Below are 23,223 nucleotides of genomic sequence, written 5' to 3' on the forward strand. Positions count from 1 at the left end.
AAGAAAGAAATTTTCCCCGATATGCCGTGGGAGGCACTGTTGCAGAACAGAAAAGCCTATCGTTTTCCTGCAATGCGAAGGCGCGAGCAACAAGGTATGCTCGACATAATGACCACACCCTAACTGACTTTAAATTTCGGATGATAGGCTCTATATTGTCCTAGCAAACGTCTCAGGGCCCTACAGGGAGTATTGCGTCATTTCAGTTATCTCTGAATTTTACAATGTGCGGATTCCATCAGCGGGCGGTTTGTCGCATTGACACCTTTAAGTTTAATATTAAGAGAACACAAACGAGGAAACGTGAATTTCAGAAGTTGAAGCCCTTCGCGGTGACTTAGCATAGGTATCGTGCGCTGAATGTTTCCTGTAGCAGGCAGGCAAAGCAAGTAGCTTCGCAAGGCCCTCTGTTGTGACATGCATTCTACAGCAAGTTTCCAGGTTATGCAAAGTCGAAGACACGCACACTCTCGCAACATAAGTAAGGAAATGTACTTTCATGAATTGATGACTTCGCTGAAATGACCAGGGTGACAAATATATTGTCAGATTGCTTGCATGCTCTCATTTGATAGAGCTAAGGCCAACAAGGACAGACCGTGGTAACCAAGTCATGCCGATTCTATGGACTGATGTGAATGGGCGTTATGTTTCGATGATGAGTGGTCTGTGCTGATAACTCAGAGCAGAAAGCCGCAGTCCCCGATAATTTTCCGGAGAGAGTATCGCCCGAGCCACTGTGTCGTCAGAATTTTGTCAGGATCTGAAAAAACAAAACAAACAGAGCTGTGGAGCCAACAATACAGATTATATTATTAGGATGACATGAGGCATGACTACCTGCAAGTGTACTCACACTGCGGCGCACAGCATCGACCAACATGGTGGACAGCCCGCACACCAGAGAGAGAGAGAGAGAACAACTTTATTGCACACACCGGACAGGACCGTCTTCTTTGCATATTCCGTAGGCATATGGACTCACTCTCGGATTGTACTAGCTTTGTGGCATTACCACCGGTGGTTGAAGCACCGTGTCGGTGCTCTTCAAACATGGTCGGTAAAGGAAGGGCGATATGCTTTCAGTCTGCTGACGTCAACTGCGTTACTAGGAGCGTACTGACGCTATGGTAACGCAGTTACAGGAGGGATAGTCTAGTAGACACGAAAGACCACGTAGGGGACATCCGTTTCTTGGCGGACGATACGGTGAGGACCCGTGTACCGAGATAACTTTTATGATAAGCCAACACGACGGAGTAGACACTGCAGGATAACTAAGGGACCGGGTGAGAACAGAACGTCGTGATGCCGGCTGTAATAACGGCTCATCTGGGTTGCTTGCGAAGCCGACAGCCTAGTGTAGGCGATTCCACGCGCGTGGTAGGCTCAAGCAATGGCAGCATGTGCATAATTGCTAGGCGGTGCTTTAGCAGCCGGATGTAGGCTGTCCAGTGGTAACGTCAGGTCAAGACCGAAGAGCATATGAAATGATGGATAACCGGCAGTGTCCTCACGTGATGAATTGAAAGCGCAAGTCACGTGAGGTAGCGCCAGGTCCCACTTCGGGTGGTCATATAAAACATACATTGAAAGCATGTCCGTGAGAGTGCAATTTAGGCGCTCGTGAGGCCATTTGTCTGGCGATGGTGTGGCTATTGTAGGTGGTAAGTATTGGCGATGGTAGGTGGTAAGTATCAACTTGTGTTGCGTTGGGGAGGAGCGCAAAAAATTCGCGATTACTCGGGACAAAAATGCGCTGCCGCGTTCTGTAAGCAATCGGCGACGAGCGCCGTGGTGTAGAATAACATCGTGGAGCGAAAAATCGGCAACGTCAAGAGCACCCGCGTGATTGCATACCTGGTCACATAATCTCTAACAGCGGTGGCCTATTTGTTGCCCAATTTTGATTCAGGAAAAGGACAGCGATCGCCGAAACCAATATGAATGAATGGTTCGGTCGGGATGAAGAGCGGTTGAAGCAGTCCAGCAGCGAGTTCGGCAGGTAGCTTCCTACGTTGGCATTTATCGCAGGAGACCACGTAATGTCGTACGAACCGGGTGAGACCGCGCCAAAGGAAGCGGCACCGGACAATATACCGAGGTGGTCGGCAGCGAGTCCGTCGCGAAGACCATGCAGGACCGTTGAGCGTAGATGTTTAGGCGCAACAAAAAGTAGCAACAAAAAGTAACAAAAAAAAACCAATCCGGAGAAACTGAGACAGAGACATGATGCAGAGACTAGGCCGTCTGATCCGTCTGGTTGGTCAACAGCGTAGCGGGACAAGCAATCAGCGTAACGACGGAGGCGCCCCAACTTGTATGCAACGTAGTACGAGTACTTTTGAACTACAAAAGACCAAGACGTCCTGTAGGGTTCTTCAGAGAAGAAAGCCAACAGAGTGCGTGATGATCAATGACAACACGGAAAGGTCGGCCATGCAAGTAAGGACGGAATTTCGAAACCGCCCGGACGAGGGCAAGGTGTTCCCGTTCTGTTATAGAGTAGTTGCGTTCGGTCCTCAAATCGAGACGACTTGCGTACGCAGTAGCACTATGGGGCAGTACTGCAATACTACGGTGATTACTAGCGTCTGTGCACACTTCTGTGGGAGCAGCTTGGTGTCAAAATGTGCAAGAATAGTTGGAGTCGGTAGAGCGGCGATTACTCGAGAGAAGGCATCAGCTTGTAGAGGACCCCAACAAAGTGGGACGTCTTGTTTGAGATGGTCAGTGAGTGGGCGTGCGAGTGCCGCAATGTTTTCACGGATTGGCAAAAGTAGAAGCACAAGCCCAAAAACCTAGGAACATTATGGACAAAACTTAGAACTGGCAAGTTCATGACAGCGTGTACTTTTGCTGGGTCTGCTCCGACAGTGGAAGCTTCAGGAGGGTGGCCCAGCCCAGGTATTTGACGAAGACCGAGGTGTCGCTTTGAGCAATTGAGCTGGAGGCCAGCTCGTAGGAATCATACTATAGTCGGTTACAGCCTAAGAATAAATACAAGCTCCGCCCACAGAACCGCGGCGCGCTTGTCGATCACATATGTAAGAGAGTCGTGCAAGCTGTTGTGCTTTCGAACCATAAATACTTTTTCTGTGGTAATGTAAATGTATTAAAAACTAAAGGGTCGTCGTTCCTAGCGAAAATATTGTCTTTTGCTGAGAAGTGATTTCAAAATCTCTGATGAAATTTGCCAGGACGTTAAAGCCTAAAACCAGCGACACGAACATGTGTGTGCATGGGAACCCCAACTACCTGAAACAGGCGGAAACTGCTTGACGTCGCGGAAATGAGCAAATGTGGTTGGATGGAACGTCTACGGAAATTTTCACTGGGTGGGAGAGTGATGGCTGTGGGTGGAGCTTGTATTTATTATTTGGTTGTAACCCACTATGGAATGGTCGAAAACCGCTCCCACTATGGAATGGTCGAAAACCGCTCAAGTTGAGTTGCAAAAGTGGGTGAGGAGGTTATCACATCGGCCACGTACCGTAAACAGGCCGACCTTGAATCAGCGTGTCCTTGAAGCAGCGTGTCATTCACTCAAAGCATCATTCACTCAAAGGTTGCAGGGGCTTTGCAGAGACCGAAAGGCATGATCTTGAATTGGTAAAGGCCGTGCGGGGTAACAAAGGTGGTCGAAAATGTCGCTGTATGAAGTCCAAACCCGACAGAGAGCGTCTGCGTGGTCAGGAAAAAGGTCTGATCTGGTCATTTTCCGAAAATTGGTGTCAGAGCCAGGTTACCTTGAAACTTCAGCTTGGACAGGGGCATTTATGGCGACAACTATGACGTAATCGTCTGTTATGGCGGTGAGCTGGGCAAGCGACATCTGGCATGGCAACACTTGGAATGTGATGCCAAAATTTAGGGACCGGAAGAAACACACAGTTAGCAGATATTGTGGCCATGATGTGTGGCGCAGTAACATTGCGCGTCAGTCGTGCGTCAGTTATCGGTGTGACGATATAGTTACCATCACGCACCATAGATGGGAAACACTCGTACTACGTCACGTTTCAAGGCGGTAGGTGAGCAAGAGTAATGGTCTCAGGTGGCTAACGGGCGTTTCACAGTCATCGGACAGAAGAGGAAGACTGAGGCAGAGTGTATCACAAGAACAACCAATTAAAGCTGAGTGCGCCGAAAGAAAATCAAGGACAAGTATGAGGTCATGTGGACAGCAGTCAAGGACGGCCTGCAAATTATTTTCTAGCCCTGCGGATGATTTCACCCAGCGTCACCAGCATTACATAATCAAATCAACGAAACTCAATTCCATTTCAACACAAAAGTATGAGGACGGCAAACAAGCATTTGTATGGGGTGACGTGGTCTGTGGCCTTTTTTAAAAGACGTTGACATAGCTAAGGTGAGGTGTTGCGAAATTGTTCATGGTAGTTCTAATATGAAAAAAGTGGATTAAGTAATGCATATAAATCACACATAGAATCAATATATGAGGTGATACAAGAGGCAAAGATTTTAGGAATACCAAAGGACAACGCTTCGGTTCCGAGTACATGCTGAGTACAAGTGAAGTCAACAATTGCATCAAGCGATACATCCCGTGGTGTACAATTCGGAAAATGAGCAGTAACAGAACACATGATTTTTCTTTTTTTTTTTGGCAAACAAAATATATAAACACAACTGAAAATGCCGTACCCTGTAGGTTTCACAAGCGGCGACACATGATAAGTATAATTAGTCCGGGATGTCACCCAGAATTCGCAACGAGCTTCGCGTAGTTAACGTCACTTTGCGTTTTAACGCGATAGCGTTAGAGAGCTCGTGTCGCAGAAATTCCGCCGTCGGCGTCGGCACCGTTGGTTGTGAGCGAAAAATCGAGGAAGAAGCAAATAAAATAAAGAATAAAGTTTTCGGTCCTATTGAGGATCGAACACGGGCCGTTCGCGTGGCAAGCAGGTGTCCTACCGCAAAGCCACGATGTCACATGCAGCTGCTTCGGAAAAAAACACTACATAAATGCCACGTAGTGGAAGAAGTCTCCTTCACGCATTTTGTTCGACAGGTGTCACGACGAAAACGAGCCCATTCAGCGATTTGTAGGCGCATTTGGGAGGCCATCAAACTACGTCGAAAAAGGCCGGGATAGTGCAGCCATCGCCGCTAAACACACATGAACTTTCAAACAGCTCTAAAAATGGACAACTATGCCCATCTAGCGGAAAACATATCAAGCCTACGCCCGCTTTGCAGAGGAGGCGTTGATCAAGCAAACAGCAAACCCTAGATAATGTGCTGCCATCTGTGAGGCATTGTGAGACCCTTCATGGCCTCCGAGATGGCAAGCGCGCGGCGTCTATCTTAGAGGCCATGCGACTCTTGCTTTAGATGAAAAACCTGTATGTACCATTCGCGCGCGCGCGCGTGTGTGTGTAACAATACACATTAATAAGTATGCACTTTGTGGTTGAAGTGCGCACTAGGGGCCGGATTTCGCTATTGCGTTCAACTCTTAAAGGCGAAGCTTAAGGGTCCCCCAATTTTTAAGTTTGACATATTCTTTACAGCCCAATTACGCTGTTAATAATTAACTTATGCGGTTGAAATAGTGCTTGTTCATAAATGTCCAGCATAGGAAAGAAATTTAATTTGTGGTAATATAAAAGGAGGCACAAAAAAGTAGTGAACATTGATAGTGCTATTCGGACGGCCTTATGTTGCCGTCTGTGTAATTTGGCGATATTGCTTGTAATGTTTGTTCACCAGTCAAGGTTAGGATTATTAATGTGAATGGGAAGTATGGACTTCTACAGGCGAAGCGCAATCCTTATTGGGGACAAAATTACACTCACTCGAAGTATCCTAGCAGTTACTAAATCCCCAAGCGTCTTCCACTATGCACCGAGCGATTTTATAGACAGTAGAGGTTTTTAAAATGAAAATGCTACGACAGCAAGACACCTGTCGTCTACGTCGAAGCGAAAATACTTTGTTACTGCTAAAGTTGCAGTCAAATGAATAATTAACAAAAACATGTTAGTTAACCTCTTCATTATAAGATTGAGGGCAGTTTTTGTTCATGTTTAAAGTTGGTTTTTTTTCCACCGGCGATTCAGTTTGTGTTTGTCGGTGGCATTCTCATGCGAAGTCGACTTCATTACAGAAGCATCAGCTTAAAGAAAAAGTGGTACGGGTGGTACCACTTCTTACCACTTCTTCACCACCCAGAGTGACTCAGGCTATCGAGACGTCGTAGGGGAAACAGCAGGGAAACAGCATTGTGTTGTTACAGCAATTATAATGGTTTATTACTTCACGTCATTGCCTTAAATACACATCACAATGATATCTTCAAATAACAATGTATACATAGAAGCATAAACAAGCCGTAAACGAGAACACAGAGGTGTGCGCACGCACAGCACATCAAGGCTTCTACGCGACATATAGATTAACCGCAACTTTATAATAGAGCTCCGTTTTGGTGTAGTGCAAGTTGTACGGATGGCAGGCCATGACAAAGCACAAAATTGTTATTGCAAAACAGTCAAGCAAATTACAGTTTCCTTGACTTTTCCATAAGATTGTCACAAGTACAGCATAACATACTACGGTTAGTGAAGCGAGTCCCGTGTACTAACCCATCACGTACACGAGTAGTAATCTTTACTTACCCTGACAAGCTGAGTGGTAATGACAACGTTTGCGAGATCTCAAATATATATACAGTAGTAAAATATTAGCGACACGTTGAAAAATTCAAATGGGAGTGATAAACGTTGCGGTTACTAACTTTTTACTTCCTTTTTCTTTTTTAGGAGTGTGTGCTGTGCGATGCCAGTGCACCTTAAAGGGCCCCTAAACCACTCCGAGTTCAAAGACGAGGGAGTGGTTTCTTTCTTGCCTTCACTACCCTTCCTATACAGGCGATATCTCCTCCTAGCCACTTATTTCTTCATAGAGCACGTGTACAATGTCAGCATTAAGCGTTGAGCCTATCAGGATTTCGCGCTTATCGGCTACGCGCTGGTATAATAATAATACCTGGGGTTTAACGTACCAAAACCAAGATATGATTATGAGAGACGCCGTAGTGGAGGGCTCCGGAAATTTCGACCACCTTGGGTTCTTTAATATGCACCTAAATCTAAAGGCACTGGCTTCAAACATTTCAGCCTCCATCGAAAATGCAGCCGCCGCGGCCGGGATTCGATCCTGCGACCATCGGGTCAGCAGTCGAGCGCCATAACCACTAGACCACTGTAACGGGGAACGCGCTGTTATCTCCACCAGCGCAGTCGAAAACACACAAAATGAAGAGAAATCAGTTGATCGCGCACGATAGTCATACGAGATAAGGCAGAACGGGTGGGCGACATCATGTAAAAGCAGGGTAGGAGACAATTCACAACTGATATTTCTCGTACATGGACCAATCGAAAGTACGTAGCCTAATGCCGCCACGTGAATCACCGTTCTGGCGTCACGAAGTGCGCCAAAAAGACGAGAAATGGCAAGAGAGAACAACGCGCTCTTTTTTTTTTTTGTATCTTCAGAGGCTGTTTAGGGACCATTTAAAGAAACCCATATGATCGAAATTATCCGGAACCCTCCACTACCACGTCTATCATAGCCTAAATTGGGTTGGGATGTTAAACATCATAAACCAGTCATCCTCAAAATTGCTTTTGCTGATTAAGCGCAGAAAATAGTGTTTCCATACCTATACGTAGGATCTCGTCTTCTGTAAAAGATGTGCTGCGCGCCCTGAAATTGGAATTCTTTTGTCACACACACATATATATATATATATATATATATATATATATATATATATATATATATATATATATATATATAACTGCGGAACATAAGTTTGCGCAGCTATTCGTTATAAGTTCTGCCTATGGGCTAACAAATCGGCTATTGTTGCAAGAGTAGACGCATAGCATCAACATAATGATTTTAATGATTTTTCAACAGCTCGTTTGCGACGCCTAGTTCTAAATTGCTGGTCACCCAGAAACAGGTAGGACTACACATATGAAATATAACAGAAAAACCATGAATATGGCAAGATTTTACACCAAAAGAAAGTGACACAGCTTGTAACGAAAGGATGTATGCGGTTGTCAAAACAGGACTTCATATCTGCAAGGTACCTGCCATGGTGGATTAGTAAGTCAGGTTATGCGCCGTTAAGAGCGGGTTCGCTTAAGTTATGCGCGTTAAGAGCGGGTCCGCATGTCGCCGGCGGCGACAGGCAGGAACGCCCTTGTACTTTGATTTAGGCGCCCGTTAAAGGTCCCAAATGGTCCCCAATATCCGGAGTCCCTGCCTCATCCACTAAGCTACGTGCCTCATAATCACATCGTGGTTTTTTACCGTAAATTCCCTATAATTTATTATGTGCCTGGTATAAGAAAGGGGAATTGTAACGTGTTCTTTACCTTGCTAACTAAGAGGTGTGCTTTTTTTTTCTTCTTCGCAATCGCTGAAGTGGTGGCGGCCAACACCAGCAACAACAGCAAGTCAAGATACCACCGGTAACAAGAACATGGCACATGACGTCTGTGTCCGGTAAGTAGAAAATCGTAGTGTGTCCAGTGTGCTTTGCTGATAGGAAAAGTAGGCCATATCAGGGAAACCCTTCTTTCGTAAGAGGTAGAGAAGCTTCAATTCGTTGTTTCTAAATGTTTCGCAAGTCCGCCATTATCATTCTCGCCGCAGACATGCTTGTCCCAAGATCGAGCTTCTTCTTTATCGTGCTTGGTGCCACTAGAGAGTAGTTTCACTAGGGAGATTTAGTTTGCCCGTAGACTCTCCATTAATTGCAGATACTGGGATACCGGATAGGCATACGGGAGGAACAACGCTGGTAGCGACACCTGATGATGGAGAGACTAACCAGAGGCGCGCAAGGCTAATACTGAAAACCGCTGGTGCAAAGGATTGGCAGTAAGATAAGTCGTAGCGCATTCGTGATTTTTTTTTCGAGAAGAACACTGATGAGGACAGAAAAAAAATTAGCAGCATCGCAGTTGCACAAAACGTCACCAAATGCCGCCACCAGCTTTGCTACTGCATTGAACGCTCGATAACCCGCTATCCGCAAACCGTAAAGTAGTTTATGGACTTACTAAAGCATTCAATTAAATAATTTACTAGTGGGGAAAGCAAAAGTTATTTGTTCACAACTACACGAGGCTTTCACACGAGTTCCAAAACTAGAGCGCCGGTCACTACGGGTGCACTGATGAATAAAATGTTATCATGGCTTTCTATCAGCACGGCCGTGGTTGCAAATATTTTATTCCTGGACGCTTCGCCGTAACCACGAGCGGCTTATTGGCATAAATTCGCGAGTTTAAATGTAACCCACAGCTTGTATAGCATTTGAGGAAATGCACTGCATGAAGTCACTGGGTGTGAGATAAGCCTGAAGCAAGCTGCAAAAGATAGCAAAAAGTCACGCCTTCGCAAAGGTGGCTACGGAGGGAAAGAAAGATAGAATAAATTTTATTAAACTTATCTTACTATCCTGAACAGATTAGTCTTGTGGTGAGGGAGGCTAAAGGAGCTTGACAAACTGAGGAAAGAAGGAACGACAGCTGAATGCGTGAGACGCGCGTATGCAGAAGCGTTCGTTATACGTTATCTGAAAGTGCTGTGGACCCGAACAGAATCTGCGCTATCGAAGTTGCCTGCTTAAAAACTTCGCTCGATACCAGGCTCCGAAGGTTGTCCGATGCGAACACTCATGTATACATGCATAACAGTTATTGTCACGGAGGAAAACGAATAATAATAATAATAATAATAATAATAATAATAATAATAATAATAATAATAATAATAATAATAATAGCAACGAAAACACAATTATGAAAAGCAAGCTCTGCGTGCGCTCGGCCTGTACTTGAGTCCAAAAAAAAAAGATTGTTTGCTATAAATACATTCGGTCCTGACTTACGGCAAGCTGTTTTTTCTTTTTTTGTCGACTTTGATTTCCGTTTATCTCATAATTACTTCACTTTAAATAAAAACTTAAGCAACCACCCTATACTATCCTTGGTTTATTTTCCTTTTGCTTTCAAATGCTTTTGTCTAAAAGCCACAAAGGCTGCACGTGGCACCAGTAGCCATTCTTATCAAGCAGCATTCGTAACGTTAACCAGCGACAAGTCCCACTGATATACTGCCCGTGTGCTGCTTTTAAGGTGTACAGCAATTGGCCAAATCAATGCAAAAGGTGCGCTGGATAGAGTTGCATCTGTGCCCGTGACAAAACCTTGACTCAAACGCAGTAGTGGAGTGGCAGTACATGTTTGCCGCGCACAATGTGAAGCTCGCGACTTCTCTATCCGCACTTGCAGACTGCAGCCTGGAGCGATGCCAGCAGATCTGCGAGGAGCACTATGGAGCCACCAAGCTTGACGTGACGGGGCGTTGCGACGGCGACGGCTGCAACTGCGAGTACCGAGAACGTAAGGAATGGTTATTATGCCCGTGCCAAAAGAGGTTTTTAGCTTACGCGCATACTTTTCACGCTACCGGAATACCGGATGGAATGTGCGCATGTGCGCACCTTTACGGAACGTAGACTTGCTTTCACGGAACGTAAACTACTCGCCGGATACGTTTTACGTTTACGGCCATATCTTGCGAATTCACGTCGTTCGTGGCCACTCGCGATATCCGCCTCACGGAGACTCCAGCCGCCTAGTCAAAATAAGCGGAAGCGCGCGCGCCAATTTCGAAAACGTTGTGTAAGCCGGATTACCGAAGCTAGAGTGACTTAGAATGTCTAAGCCGTAAATGTGAGAGCAGTGAGAGGCCTAAAGCTCCCGAGAAGCCGGATAAGTGGTGCCATCTGGCGGGGCCGAGATAAAGCAGGCAATCACAAAATTGCTTTGCAGAAACATGGTGCGTTCTACTTCTGGTGTAAATTCCTTGCAGCGGCGTAACTACGAATGCGTTGCCTTTTAAATCCTTTTTTTCTTCTCTCAAGAGCCTAGGAAACAAACGTGTCTGTGATTGCAGTTGCACGAATCGTGTCAAGATGTCGGTGCCATCGTCCGGTAACCCGCCATTCCTACACCCATTTGCGTATGCCGGAATACCGTACACGCTAAAAACCTACATTACGATTTTGCCGCAGCGGTGACTGAATCTTATGTAAATTAAATATAGTTTCAATGCAGTTATCTTCATTTAGTGACTTGCGCAAGCATAAACGTATACGTTTGCATGCGTACGTAAACGTTTACTTATGGCAGCCCAAAACTTTGCCAAAACATGGGATCCGGTAACACGGTAAACGCAATCCGGTATTCCGGTAACACGGTAACGCTAAAAAGTATACGGATAAGCTAGAAGCCTCCAAAATCACAAGCTTTCCCGTAAATGAGAATGAGCCCGTAAATGACGTGGCTTATTCTTAATCTGGTGTGCCACCGTGAGAGAGAGAGAGTAGACCTCTGAGATTCACTGCAACTGATGTGACATGAATAATTATTTCTACAAACTGCTATACACAACAAAATGCGCTTTACGGAGGTGACCAATTTTGTGGGACTTTGTGTGCACAATGAATCTTTCTCGTCTTGTGAAATACGGCAGACTATCAGCGTAGACAAAAAAAAAGGTATATTCCAAGCGCATATAAGCTTTCTGTTTGGGTAATAGCTTTAGCGCCACCTGTGTTTTGTGGTGTGAACTTCTGTGAACTCGACGAGACAAGCGTCAATCCTTTCGGATACGTGCTTCATACTCAAATGCAGGTCTATGCAAAGCTCAGAATGTAAGTCCTCACACGATTGGGAGTACGAAAACACAGACGATGAGCAAAGGCGCGTTTAGGCCTGTCTCACGCCTTAATCTCTGAGCCTCCATGGTCGCTCATTGACAAGGGCGTTCTGCTGCTGAGACCATTTAAGATCGCTGGTGCAATTGCTTGCCTCGGTGGCTGAACCTCTAATGAGATAAAACGCTAAAAGTCTGCTCTACTTATATTTTGGCGCATGGTAATAGGCCAAAATTGCCCGAAGCGCTCTATTAGGACGTCTCTCAGAGCCGTAGTGTTACCGTGGTACGTGGTGCTTAATCAAATAGGTTTTTCGCTTTTCTTCGCGGGAATAACCGATCCCCCCCCCCTCTAATGATATATTGATTAATGGGTGATAGGAGTTCCCTTCCTCATTTGCCTCCCTTGTGTGGCTGGTTGGGGTGATTAGACGAGTATAATCTCGCTGTGGTAGTTAATAGTAGAAGAAGCATTGTACGTCTCTTGATTGTCCTTGTCGCTTGCGATGCTCGTTGTCGAACGTGGTGCGCCGAATAATCAGAAGGGGGTTACAGTAGCAAGGGCGTAAGACCTAGCTTCTTTATTGCGCAAAGCTATAGAAGACGGTGGTGAAAAGTTTGCTGCAAGACACTAACTAGCAGGTAAATTGTAAGAAAGAGAAATACAAATTCCTTCCGTAAAATTATGTTTGGTCCTTATTGTGTAAAAGTCAACGACTAGAATGAGCCCGTCAGTTTCGGTTGTCACCATCTTCAAAGCGAGAAGACAATATTGCCGTCAGTGTTTTCAAAAACACATTACGACTTTCATCATTTACTGCGCAACACTAGACAGGGACGAAGAAGAGGCCGAAACAACGCGAGCGCAAACTCTCAACTGGTTTATTGGAAACAGGAACGACACTTAAATACATAATCATCGCAAGCACACCTGGCGGCAACTAACACGTGGACATATTGAAACGCTGTGATCCACTATCAAATTTACATTTATGTGGTAAACAAAGAGCAGCGCCAGAAAAACTTAACGACACGTGCTGCGCAGGAATGCAAATTTCTTGTCTGATAATGAGATGGAGGCCTGGTTGACACGCTTATCACTCATGTTTCGAACATGTTTATATAATGTGTAGTTAAGGTTTTGTGACACTGCTTTTTGTTGACCATATAAATGTAAATTTGATAGCGGATCACGGCGTCTCAATACGACCACGTGTTTAGTTACGACCAGGTGTGCTTGCGACGATTATGTACTTAAGTATCGTTCCTGTTCCTAATAAACCAGTTAAGAGCTCGCGCTCGTGTTGTCTAGGTTTCTCCTTCGTCTCTGTCTGGTGTTGCACACTGAACGATGAATTAGTACCACCTTTCCCAACTCTCACTTCTCTTGATGACGTTTACGGTAATAGATAAATCGACGTACCTGTCAGCACTTTAGATCTGGAGCGTCAAGAAACTCATACATGGTCGTGAGTTGAGAACCATATTATATCTATAGAATGGAACTGTAATAAATACAGATGCCCATGATATTGTTGGCAAATATCACGTAGCATCCAGGATAATTATGACGGAAGAATAAACATCCTAATCACCGTAAATTAATCATGAAGAGTAAAGAGCACATGTGCGGCAAATCAAGCATATAACAAGCTAGACATATCGAAACCTCGAAACACAGAGAGGAAAGAAATATACTCTTCGTAAAGTGAGACGAAGTGAGCTAAGGACAGCTTCAGAGGCACAAGTCTTCCTATTTAGGTAAAATCATGTTCAGAATCATTAGCATAGTGACAATGCATGCACACATGAACGTAAAATGAAAACCCGACTGTGCTGATTGCAATGCTACGAATTCCTGCATGTACGTCACTTGAAGCTTTTGTGAACTCTATAAATAAGCTATTTACACACCACAGTGCCTCATCCACTGAATTTTCAGCATGCTAGTTTCCCAGAAAAAAAAATTGCGTATAAGGCCTCATACATGTGCATTGTTCAAAAGTCTCATATATTATGCGGCAGAGATTGTCATTGTCGTATCCACCTGAGCAAGCAAGGGTGACGTCTCCGCTGGCTCGTCCGATTTTTGCATATAGTAATGAATTAGTGATCCGTGCCAGCAGCAAATGAAATAAATGTATTCATGATTAGGCTGCACTCTATAATGAAAATATGGCTTTTCCACATCCCACGAACTAATAAGCCGTGCACAATTCCACTCTGACGACACTTTAGTCACTGTCTCACAATTATTTAGGCTAGCTTCCAGGTTATCGTGTGGTATTTCGGCTGATGCTGAATTCGCTGCCCTTGGTACCGGGATGCCCATAGATATCCTAGAATACCATTTTTTTGTTTTCGATCGACAGCTAAAGCTCAGTTGGGTATAGCACAAGCGTGATCATTTGATAAGCTTTGTGCTTTCTATGTAGGACAGTTGGTCGCATACTAATGGCCTCTTTATTGTCTTCTTGCACGCTTACAGCATGCAGACAGATGCCATGCTACCAAAGCTGCCTGCGTACCAAGCCCGGAAAGCTGAACCTCAAGGCGAACTGCATCAGACACGAATGCTTCTGCAAATGGGATAACTGTAAGTTCGAGAAAATACCAGCCTCTTGACGCAGAAACATGCAAGTCCTGTTACAGTATGACATAACGGAGAAATGGGTGTAGGTAACGTTCTTGAAACCAATTAGTGTACGTGTATCTCATGTGATTTTTTGTTTATTTTTATTTGACTCGAAGATATCGCACCATATAGAACAGTACCTTTTGACAGACGTGAGACATGTCCAATAATATTGTGTGAGCAAATGAGAACCAACCTAAATCACGCGCTTTATCGCATTATTACATGACGTCATTGAATATGTGGCATGAGACACATTGCTAGCTCTTCCCTTTGTCAGAAGTATCGAATGAATGTATTTATGACAAGCTCAGTGGTCCCTTCACTATACGTAAGCAATGACGAGTCCCATAATATTTTCATTTTAAAGTAGTTTAGATGTGATCGCCAACATGGCTCCGAAAATATCTGCATGCACACTACATAACTGTATACAATTGAATCCAGTTTTATGCAGAAGAAAATAGCTATCCTGAATGACTACGTGTTACTCATGGTTTAGGTATACTTTCTTTTGTGTTTTACTTAAAGGCTCTTCCTGTTGCACATTAACCTGTGTAACGTTGAATACAGAAGTGGTATTAGTGCCGTTAAAATGTGAATTTACGGATGTATTTCCTTGTCTTCGGCTGCAAATCGAAATACTAAAACTAATAATAAAATTAGTGCATTTAGGTTTCATCAAGAAGAAGAACCCTACCTTTTCATTCGATAACGACCATTTCACTTCCTTCTATTTCCTTAAGAGCATTATACTGATAGGTACTACATACATCATAGGAACTGTACATTGTCAAATTATTGCGCTTGAAAATTGAGAAGCAACTAGAAATAGTAGACGAAATGCTCTCCTACGAGGAGGAAAAGAGCCGTTAAGAATTTCTTATGTAACCATGTCGTGGGGCTGAAGTTAAATAGGTGCTTTATTGTGTATATGAACAGGCTCCGCGCGCCACATTCACCATCGCCTCTACATTTCTCGCCATTTTTTCACAACCATTCAGGACCTGGCTGTATTGTTTTTCTGCAAGACGACCTTCCACGCCAGTTGTTGGGATGAAGTGCTTGTTTCTTTTCTTTTTTTTTGTCACGTGGTGGGAAGTCCCAGTTGTTGATTACCAGTATCCTTACTAGGCCACCAATATCCGCAGGCTAGACCACAGCAGCGTCCGGAAAGTCGTAGTAACAGGAATTCGCTATAAAGTCCGGTTCACTACACTACCACAGAGGCAGAAGAGCTGATAATATTGAGCGAGAGAGACACTGTGCAAACGTACACGTGCAGAGTCGTCGATGTAAATCATTATCAATCACTACGAAAGACGAAACAGTGGGACATTGAATTATAGGGAGATATTGAGAAATTAACACGACTGCGAAAGGCACTCCCGCGATGACGGATGGGCAACAGGGCTCTCGTTGGGGGTTCTTTGGGATGTCGTTTTCGCTGTGAACATGTTATGAGGAAACCCGTTCCTACAAGTCTGTTGCCTCGGCGAAGCGTAATGTTTGGAGCGGAATATATGTCCAGTTACCTTATTTTTTTTCTACAATTTTTTAGTAAGCTCTATCCTGCGAAACGAAAACAGCTCAAAATCACAATTAGTTACAAGCCTGTCCGTATTGCCGCATGGTAGGCTACAAAGCGAAACATTTGCATATTACTAGTTAGTGAGGCTGCATGCTACAATCAGCAACCTACGCACCTGGAGAAGGTAACAGTCTTATGATGTCTGCTGTCCGAAGAAACCTTTTCCTGGTCCCAACTTAGATACCGCAACATGATGTGTTATCGTTGGGCAACATTCTGAATTTTCCTGCCATCTCGCGGTTTCCAGACACACCCTACAGGTATATATTCCCGTCGTTTGCAATGGTCAATAGATTAAGATATTGTTAACATCCGAGTAAGTTGATGGGAAGTAGGCAGCAAACATCTTGCATGCATCCTTCTTCGCAACAAGGGCTAATATGCTACTAGATGCTTTCTGGGTTAATATTGAAATTGAACCAAGACAGCACGCCATTTTATGTAAAAGGCCTCTGGGGATGATATTCGACCGCGCAGAAAGCAGCATGCTTTGCATTCATTGGGCTCTCTCCTTGCAGACTGTGAGGCGTCAACCTGTGAGGCGTTGTGCCTCAGGGACCACAAGGGAAAGGAAGGAGTGAGGGGTCTCTGCGTCGGCGAGGACTGCAGCTGCAGGTGGAACTGAAAATAAGGATAAAAAAGTAAGGCCCCCCCGGAAAGCTGCCGCAACAAACTTTAGCTTGATTGATGTAAAATTAAGGAGTGGTCCACTAGATTTTTCGCATATATGTTCATCGCGTATGAATACCGACACATTAGAAAAGACGGGCCACGTTCGGTGCAGTTGCTCTTTTTTATATTTTTATATTTATTTTATATTTATTTATTTTATATTTATTTTATATTTGACAGTGCTTTTTATTCTAATTACGTTTTTTCCCGCGGTCATTGCTGTTTTCATCGGCCACGCAGCTTCTGCGATAGTAATGCGCTACTTCGCTTGCACAGAACGATCTGGTTGTGGAAGTGTTGTCAGACTTATAATGAAATGAGAAAACCAGGTCTCATAGAAAGTCAGATTAAAGTTCTCTTTTTCTTGAGGAGATGGTCCTCGTGACGTTCTCCTAGCTGGCAAGGATTATTGACTGTTCGTACTAATACTGAATTACTCTGTACCCTGCGCAGGCTACAAATGGAGCACTTTCTGTCCTATGCATTGAGTTATTTACTTTCATAGGCGAAATGCTTCATGCACATAACTGCTTTATGCAAAGCACATGTGTAGAACTATTTCCCAGCAGTCCATGCAGAATCCTGGCAAGCAGGAATATTTAGACGTAGGTACATACATTGACGTCGAACATTAAACGAAGCACCATCGTTTTTCATTTCAGATAGTTCTTAGTTATTGCTCATGTTTGCTTAATCATGAGCAGGCAAACAAACTAAGAGTTGTAGAGTTCGAAAGCGTGCTCTTCTTTCCACGAGAAAAAGAAAATGACTGAGTGTTACGTAGCAAGAAATGTGTCTTGTCCTTCCACACAGACACAGACCACTTTTCTGGCCTGCGTTCCATCTTCTCGAAAGAAGCATACCAGGAACTTCCGTCGCAAGTGAAGTCTCTCTTACGTTCTGTATTTTTTGCTTGCTCAATAAAACTTATTTTCGATTCCACTAATCACCCATGATACCTGTGTGTTTTTGTGCTTTCTCATTTTTTTTTAACAGCAAAGCTGTGTAAGCTGTCGCTAATTTGTGCTCAGTCGTAAAAAATGGCCATCATCAAGAACCGGCACGCGTTCTCTTCATTCTCTTCACAGTTAAGCTGCTTAAGCTATCGGCAACAGGTGCTCCGTCATGCAAAACTCCTCTGGTGGGCATGCGCCTCAAGAATTGGGCAAGCCCCACTACCGTGTACGGCAGGTGCGAGCGTGAAACGAAAACGAACACCTGAAAAAGATAGACAGAAAGAAGGAGATAGAAAATATAACGAGAGAGAGAGAGAAAGACAGCGATAGAAACAAAGAGGAAGAGAAACATATAGAGAAATAAAGGGAATAAAGACATAAAATGATAGAAAGACAGAGAAAGAAAGAGAAAGAGACAGAAAAAAAACGGAGAGCAAGACGGAAAGAGAAACAAAGACAGAAAAAGAAAGAAGCTGAGAGAGAGAGAGAAAGAAAGAAAAAGAAAGAAAGATGGAAAGAAAGAGAGAGAAAGATGTAGGATGAAGCAGACACGAAAAAGAGATAGGAAAACATAGAGCAAGGCAGAAAGAGAGAAATAAAGGGAAGAAAGAGAAATAAATATAGCAGGAGCAAGAAACAGAAATAAATAGATAGAGAAATAAGAAATATAAAGAAATAGATACAAAGAAGCAGATAGAAAAAATAGATACAAGAAACAGACAGAAAGAAGAAGAAAGCGAAGAAGGAAAGAAAAAATAAAGAGAAGCAAAAAAAAGACCACCTAGTTGCACTCTTCCTTCAGGCTTGGCACCACTAGAGCGAAGCTGCCGTGATTTTTTTTACAGAGTATTGATTCCCACGACTCAAATTGAACCGCTTTGTACGTGCGTATAGTGCTTCACTGCAACAAAAAAAGAAAACTTTTGATTCTGCGAACAAACATTTGTAAACCTGCGGGTGTAAACCCCAAATGATTATCGAACCTTTTCTGAGGATCATGGTGGAATCAGCTCTTACGTACGTTCTGGTCAAAGGAAAACATCAAATTTCGGCATCTGCGGCCAAAACCTTTGAACGTCGTTTTCTTAAAGGGGCCCTGAACCACGTTTCCAAGTAATCAGAATGACCTCAGTATCGGAGTTTACTGCCTCACGAATCGATTGCCACAAAAATTTCATGAATCCGTCAAGAGCGAGCGGAGGTACGGGGACCTGTGACACGCTTTAAGCATTTTCTCCCTTGTCCCGACGAGCGCGCTGGAAGCTACACAGGGAGGGCTGGCGCGGGAGCAAAAATTTACGTCAGCGCACGTCATGACCTTGAGCGCTTGTGATGAAACGCGATCGCTCGTTGCCGTTGCGATTCATGTGCGCGCTAGCTTGGCTACTGTGTAGCGTTAGCAGACTATGGAGCGCAGCGCCCACACGTGGTGGTACCCCGTGGCAAGAAGCGCATTTCAGCCAAACGCCACCCTTGATTTATATCGGCTAGTGGAGAGTAGCATGCTATACCTGTCGTGTGACGCCATACAGCAGGCGCCATCAGCTCCGAAGAGGGTGAGCCCACAGACCTCCGTATCAAAAGAGGGAACCAGCAACAATGGCAGCTTTGCCCTCCGCGTGTAAAATCTCCTTGCCGCGCACGATTGCAATATTTAGCTGAACTCTTCATAACAGTGTCTGGTTTCCGCAGGATGTTTTTAAATTGAGCCCGAGGGTTGAGTCCTCTAAACAAATCAGAATGTAAAAGTATTCCTGTTACTGAAAGAAGTAAATTTTCGGAAGACATAAACATGGGAAGAATGAGGTGCAACGGTAGGGCTGTTAAAATTGAAAGTGTAAAGTGCAGGAACCGTTTCATAAAGACAGCTCTAAATAAAAAAAGAAAGAATGAGCGAAGCTGGCACTAAGCCGCGCAAGGCTTAACAACGAAGCTGGACGATTCTGATGTCTAATCTTGTTACTTCTAGGTTATGGCTAGGCTTCAGCTAGGTGATGCTAGGTTGTTTCTAGATTGCTTCTAGGTTTTTGCTAGGCTTTATCTAGATGATTCTATGTTGTTACTAGGTTTGTTCTCAGCCAAGGTAGGTTCGAGTTAAACAACAGACAGTCACAGACACGACATGGATGTCCAAACTCCAGAGACAGAAACTCGCGCTGAAAGCGAGCGTTCGCACCTCCCATAGATCTACGGGCACGTCGTTGTCAGAGTAGGGCTTCTATCACGTCGGGGTCTTCTCGCAGCCGCCATTGCCTTTCCCGTTACCTAGTATTGTCTCGTTGTATGTACCGCTGAAGCACTCCGTACAGATGCTTCTCAATGACGCGATATCCAATTTTCGCTGACGGAGCAGCGATTTCTGCTGTCACGCATTACAGATATTTAGGTGTCGTTATTGACCGCAACCTATCTTGGTCGAAGCATGTCACGGCGCTACGGACCAAACTGGTCAGCTTTATAGACGTGCTTCGCGTTGTAGCTGGAATAAGATGGGGCCCCTCTGAGAAAAGCCTTCTGCAGCGCTATCAGGCATTGTTTGTGGATATCTGCGCTACAGCTCACCTGTGCTTTCACGTATGCGTACAGCGTGCATTCGTACGTTCAAGAGCCTTCAAGCGCGAGCACTCCGGACATGCCTAGGCCTCCCGCGATGTACTACAAAATCAGGCACCATTGAAGAGTCACGCACCCACCCTATAGAGATTTACACGTCTTGTGAACCTCTTCGAGTTCACCTTCGGCTGCTGACCCGGCATGCGCACCACCGCCTGTCTTCACTGCAGAGGAACCGACCAGGCTGTGCCTACTCAAAATGCACCAATACTCACAGGACTACTATTCCTGTAGGTTTTGCACCAACCGTCATCCCTGAAGTGCCACTGTGCACACTGCGTAAAGCACTGGTGCACCTTCAAGTACCTGGGATTTCGAAGAAATCACGTGTACCTTGTGTTGGCCTCAAGCAACTCACCTTGGCGTACTTGACTGAGCGATACAACGACACTATACACGTATACACTGATGGGTCTGTGACTCCGCGCGTTTCGACTGCCGCTTTCGTGATCCCTCAACTGGATATCTCCCGGCTGTACAGGTTAGACCATAAGTCCTCATCAACAGCAGCAGAATTGGTTGCTATACGAGAAGCTGTTCGATTTGTATCCGACGAAGCGCCACACAAATGGACAATACTGTCTGATGCGAAATCCGCATTGCAAGCCCTTCATTCATGCTCAAGAAAAAGGACAATATTACGTATTGGCTTCCTAAACCATACAGGCATTCGATATCACGCAACGGAATGGTCACTCTCTCATCTTCCAATGGGTATCTGGACACTGTGGCTTGGCAGGCAACGTGCTAGCTGATGCTACAGCAAAAGCCGCTGCGGATAACAGCGCCGCTCTCGTAAAAATTCCGTATTCGCGAACTGAGGTGAACTCTTTGTTAAGATCTCTTATGCTAGAGTTCACGACAACTTACTGGTCTAACCCAGACCATCGGCATAGGCGTCTGCGAGAAACAGACCCTCACATGACCTTTCGGCTCCCGGCTAAAATAAAGCGACGGCACGCCACTCTGCTGCACGGGATTCGACTAGGCGTCGCCTTCACTCGACGCTACGTGCACCTTATCGACCGTGCGCTGCCAAGTAGATGAAACTTCAGCCCATATATTGTGCGACTGCCCTCTGTACGTCTCCGAACGGAAGACGCTGGCTTCAACGTTGGCCGGCATCGGTGGGAACACTCTAAGTGAAACTAATCTATTGTCCGCAATGTCCGACCAGACAGCATCAACGACTGCTACAAGGGCATTTATAGATTTTAACAAGAGTACAGGACTTGACAATAGACTTTAAGCAGACCATTTTGTTACGTGGTTATTGTACATACGCATTACCTCTTCCTGTCCCCATCATCATCTTCATTACTCTTTTTCCCCCTTCCCCTTTTCCCCTGTTCAGAGTAGCAGGCTAGAGCGCTCAAGCTCAGGCCGACCTCTCTGCCTTCTAATAGAATCTATCTATCTATCTATCTATCTATCTATCTATCTATCTATCTATCTATCTATATATATATATATATATATATATATTATATATATATATATATATATATATATATATATATATATATATATACATATATATATATATATATATATATATATATATATATATATATATAGCCCTATGAGGGCCCACTTCCAATGAAGGGAGACTTTAAGCCCTGGTCTTAGCCCTAGCGTTATTTCGACAGGGCAGCACGCCGGGCCCATGCACAGATTACCGCTTGGGGTGGCTGTGCTTTAGTGTCCCTTAAATGCTCCCACAGGGGTCTTTTTCATTATTTTATGGTTTATGAGACAGATGGCACCGATCATCTCCTCGTACGTCGGCCTGAACGCACAATCATTCCATCCGTTCTCCCCGTCTTTCCATATCGGTAGCCTGTCATAGCTTCACGTGACTGTCTACCTGGTCGGCATCATCCGGATCAGAAAGCTCCATGTGCAGACGACGTGGGAGGCTCCTAGTACGTCGGTTCCATGAACAGATACCGCCTTCGCGGACGTTTAACACGTGCAGGCGTGGGTTAGCGGAAAATACATGTGGTAACTTTGGGGTGCCTCAGTATTAGAATTTCTGAGTTCGAAGCACCGAAAAATTGCTTTCTCGATCTTACGATACTTCCGATTTAACCATATAATTCGGACGTGGTGATCACTTCATTAAATCGACTTTAATCTACAATGGCAAACAAGGCCCTGTGAGAATGATAGCACGACAGATTACGAAGTCGTATGCCGGTGATGGAACTACTATGACGATATCCCGACCACTTGTATGTATACACATATATTGGTATGGGTTGCAGGCACCTCTGATCACGTGGCGATAAAAAGGTAAGGGTATAGACATCGACGAACACAAATACCAATAGGAGCGTCGAGTGCGCTAAAAATGGTAATTACATAAAAAAGATAGTTTTGCCACAAGGGCGAATCACTGAATGCGATAGTAATAAATTGGAATGTAATACGAAGGGTAGCAGCTAACTCCTTCAGCATCCGACCTGCGTTACTCAAGAAAACTTGGAGGACGCTTGAGCTTCGCCTTCAAGTGTAGAACGCGATAGCTTAATCGAGACCCATGCGCATGGCCTTCTCAATTGCTAGCCTGGCTTCGATTCTCGGTGCGTGCCTTAACTGTGCCGTAAGGAAACGAACGACTGTGCACGTAACATTGTCCGTTTCAAACCATCCTAGAATGCCTACTGCAAGTACAGTTGTTAAATGCCCACTACAACATAATTCCTTTTGCGAATCAGCTAAGGGCCCACTACGCGTCCGTAAGGCAACACGCGATCCTACCAGTGGAGTGACATACCCATAGGGCCAATGGGGACGTTTTTCCGCTTCCGGCGACGGTGGCGGTTCCTGGGAGCGGCGGGGATTGACTGGATTTTGGATTTCTGCTGGAGGCGAGCCAATCCGAAAGGAAAAAATCCAATATGGCCGCGCCCGTTCGCGGTCGCTTCCTCGCTCGTGGTGCCGCCGGCCCCGCGGCCGCGACGTCGGTTCGAGCG

General features: G+C 44.8%; 1 protein-coding gene across 1 annotated transcript; it reads left to right on the forward strand.

Annotated features, from left to right (window-relative positions):
* The first annotated feature begins 8,478 nt into the window (after positions 1-8,478).
* On the forward strand, positions 8,479-17,619 carry LOC119386062 (uncharacterized). Its single transcript, XM_037653415.2, has 5 exons — positions 8,479-8,553; positions 10,350-10,460; positions 14,267-14,374; positions 16,523-16,645; positions 17,490-17,619. Exons 1-4 carry the CDS (start codon positions 8,538-8,540, stop codon positions 16,627-16,629), a joined length of 342 nt encoding a protein of 113 aa, XP_037509343.2. The 5' UTR covers positions 8,479-8,537; the 3' UTR covers positions 16,630-16,645; positions 17,490-17,619.
* Positions 17,620-23,223: the final 5,604 nt, after the last annotated feature.

Source organism: Rhipicephalus sanguineus, chromosome 1, assembly GCF_013339695.2.
Source record: "Rhipicephalus sanguineus isolate Rsan-2018 chromosome 1, BIME_Rsan_1.4, whole genome shotgun sequence".
Taxonomy (NCBI): domain Eukaryota; kingdom Metazoa; phylum Arthropoda; class Arachnida; order Ixodida; family Ixodidae; genus Rhipicephalus; species Rhipicephalus sanguineus.

Excerpts from the sequence above, each read along its gene's own strand:
- LOC119386062 (XM_037653415.2), top strand. Across the intron at positions 10,461-14,266 it reads CAACTGCGAGTACCGAGAAC|CATGCAGACAGATGCCATGC; the intron begins GTAAGGAATGGT and ends GCACGCTTACAG. Across the intron at positions 14,375-16,522 it reads CTTCTGCAAATGGGATAACT|ACTGTGAGGCGTCAACCTGT; the intron begins GTAAGTTCGAGA and ends CTCTCCTTGCAG.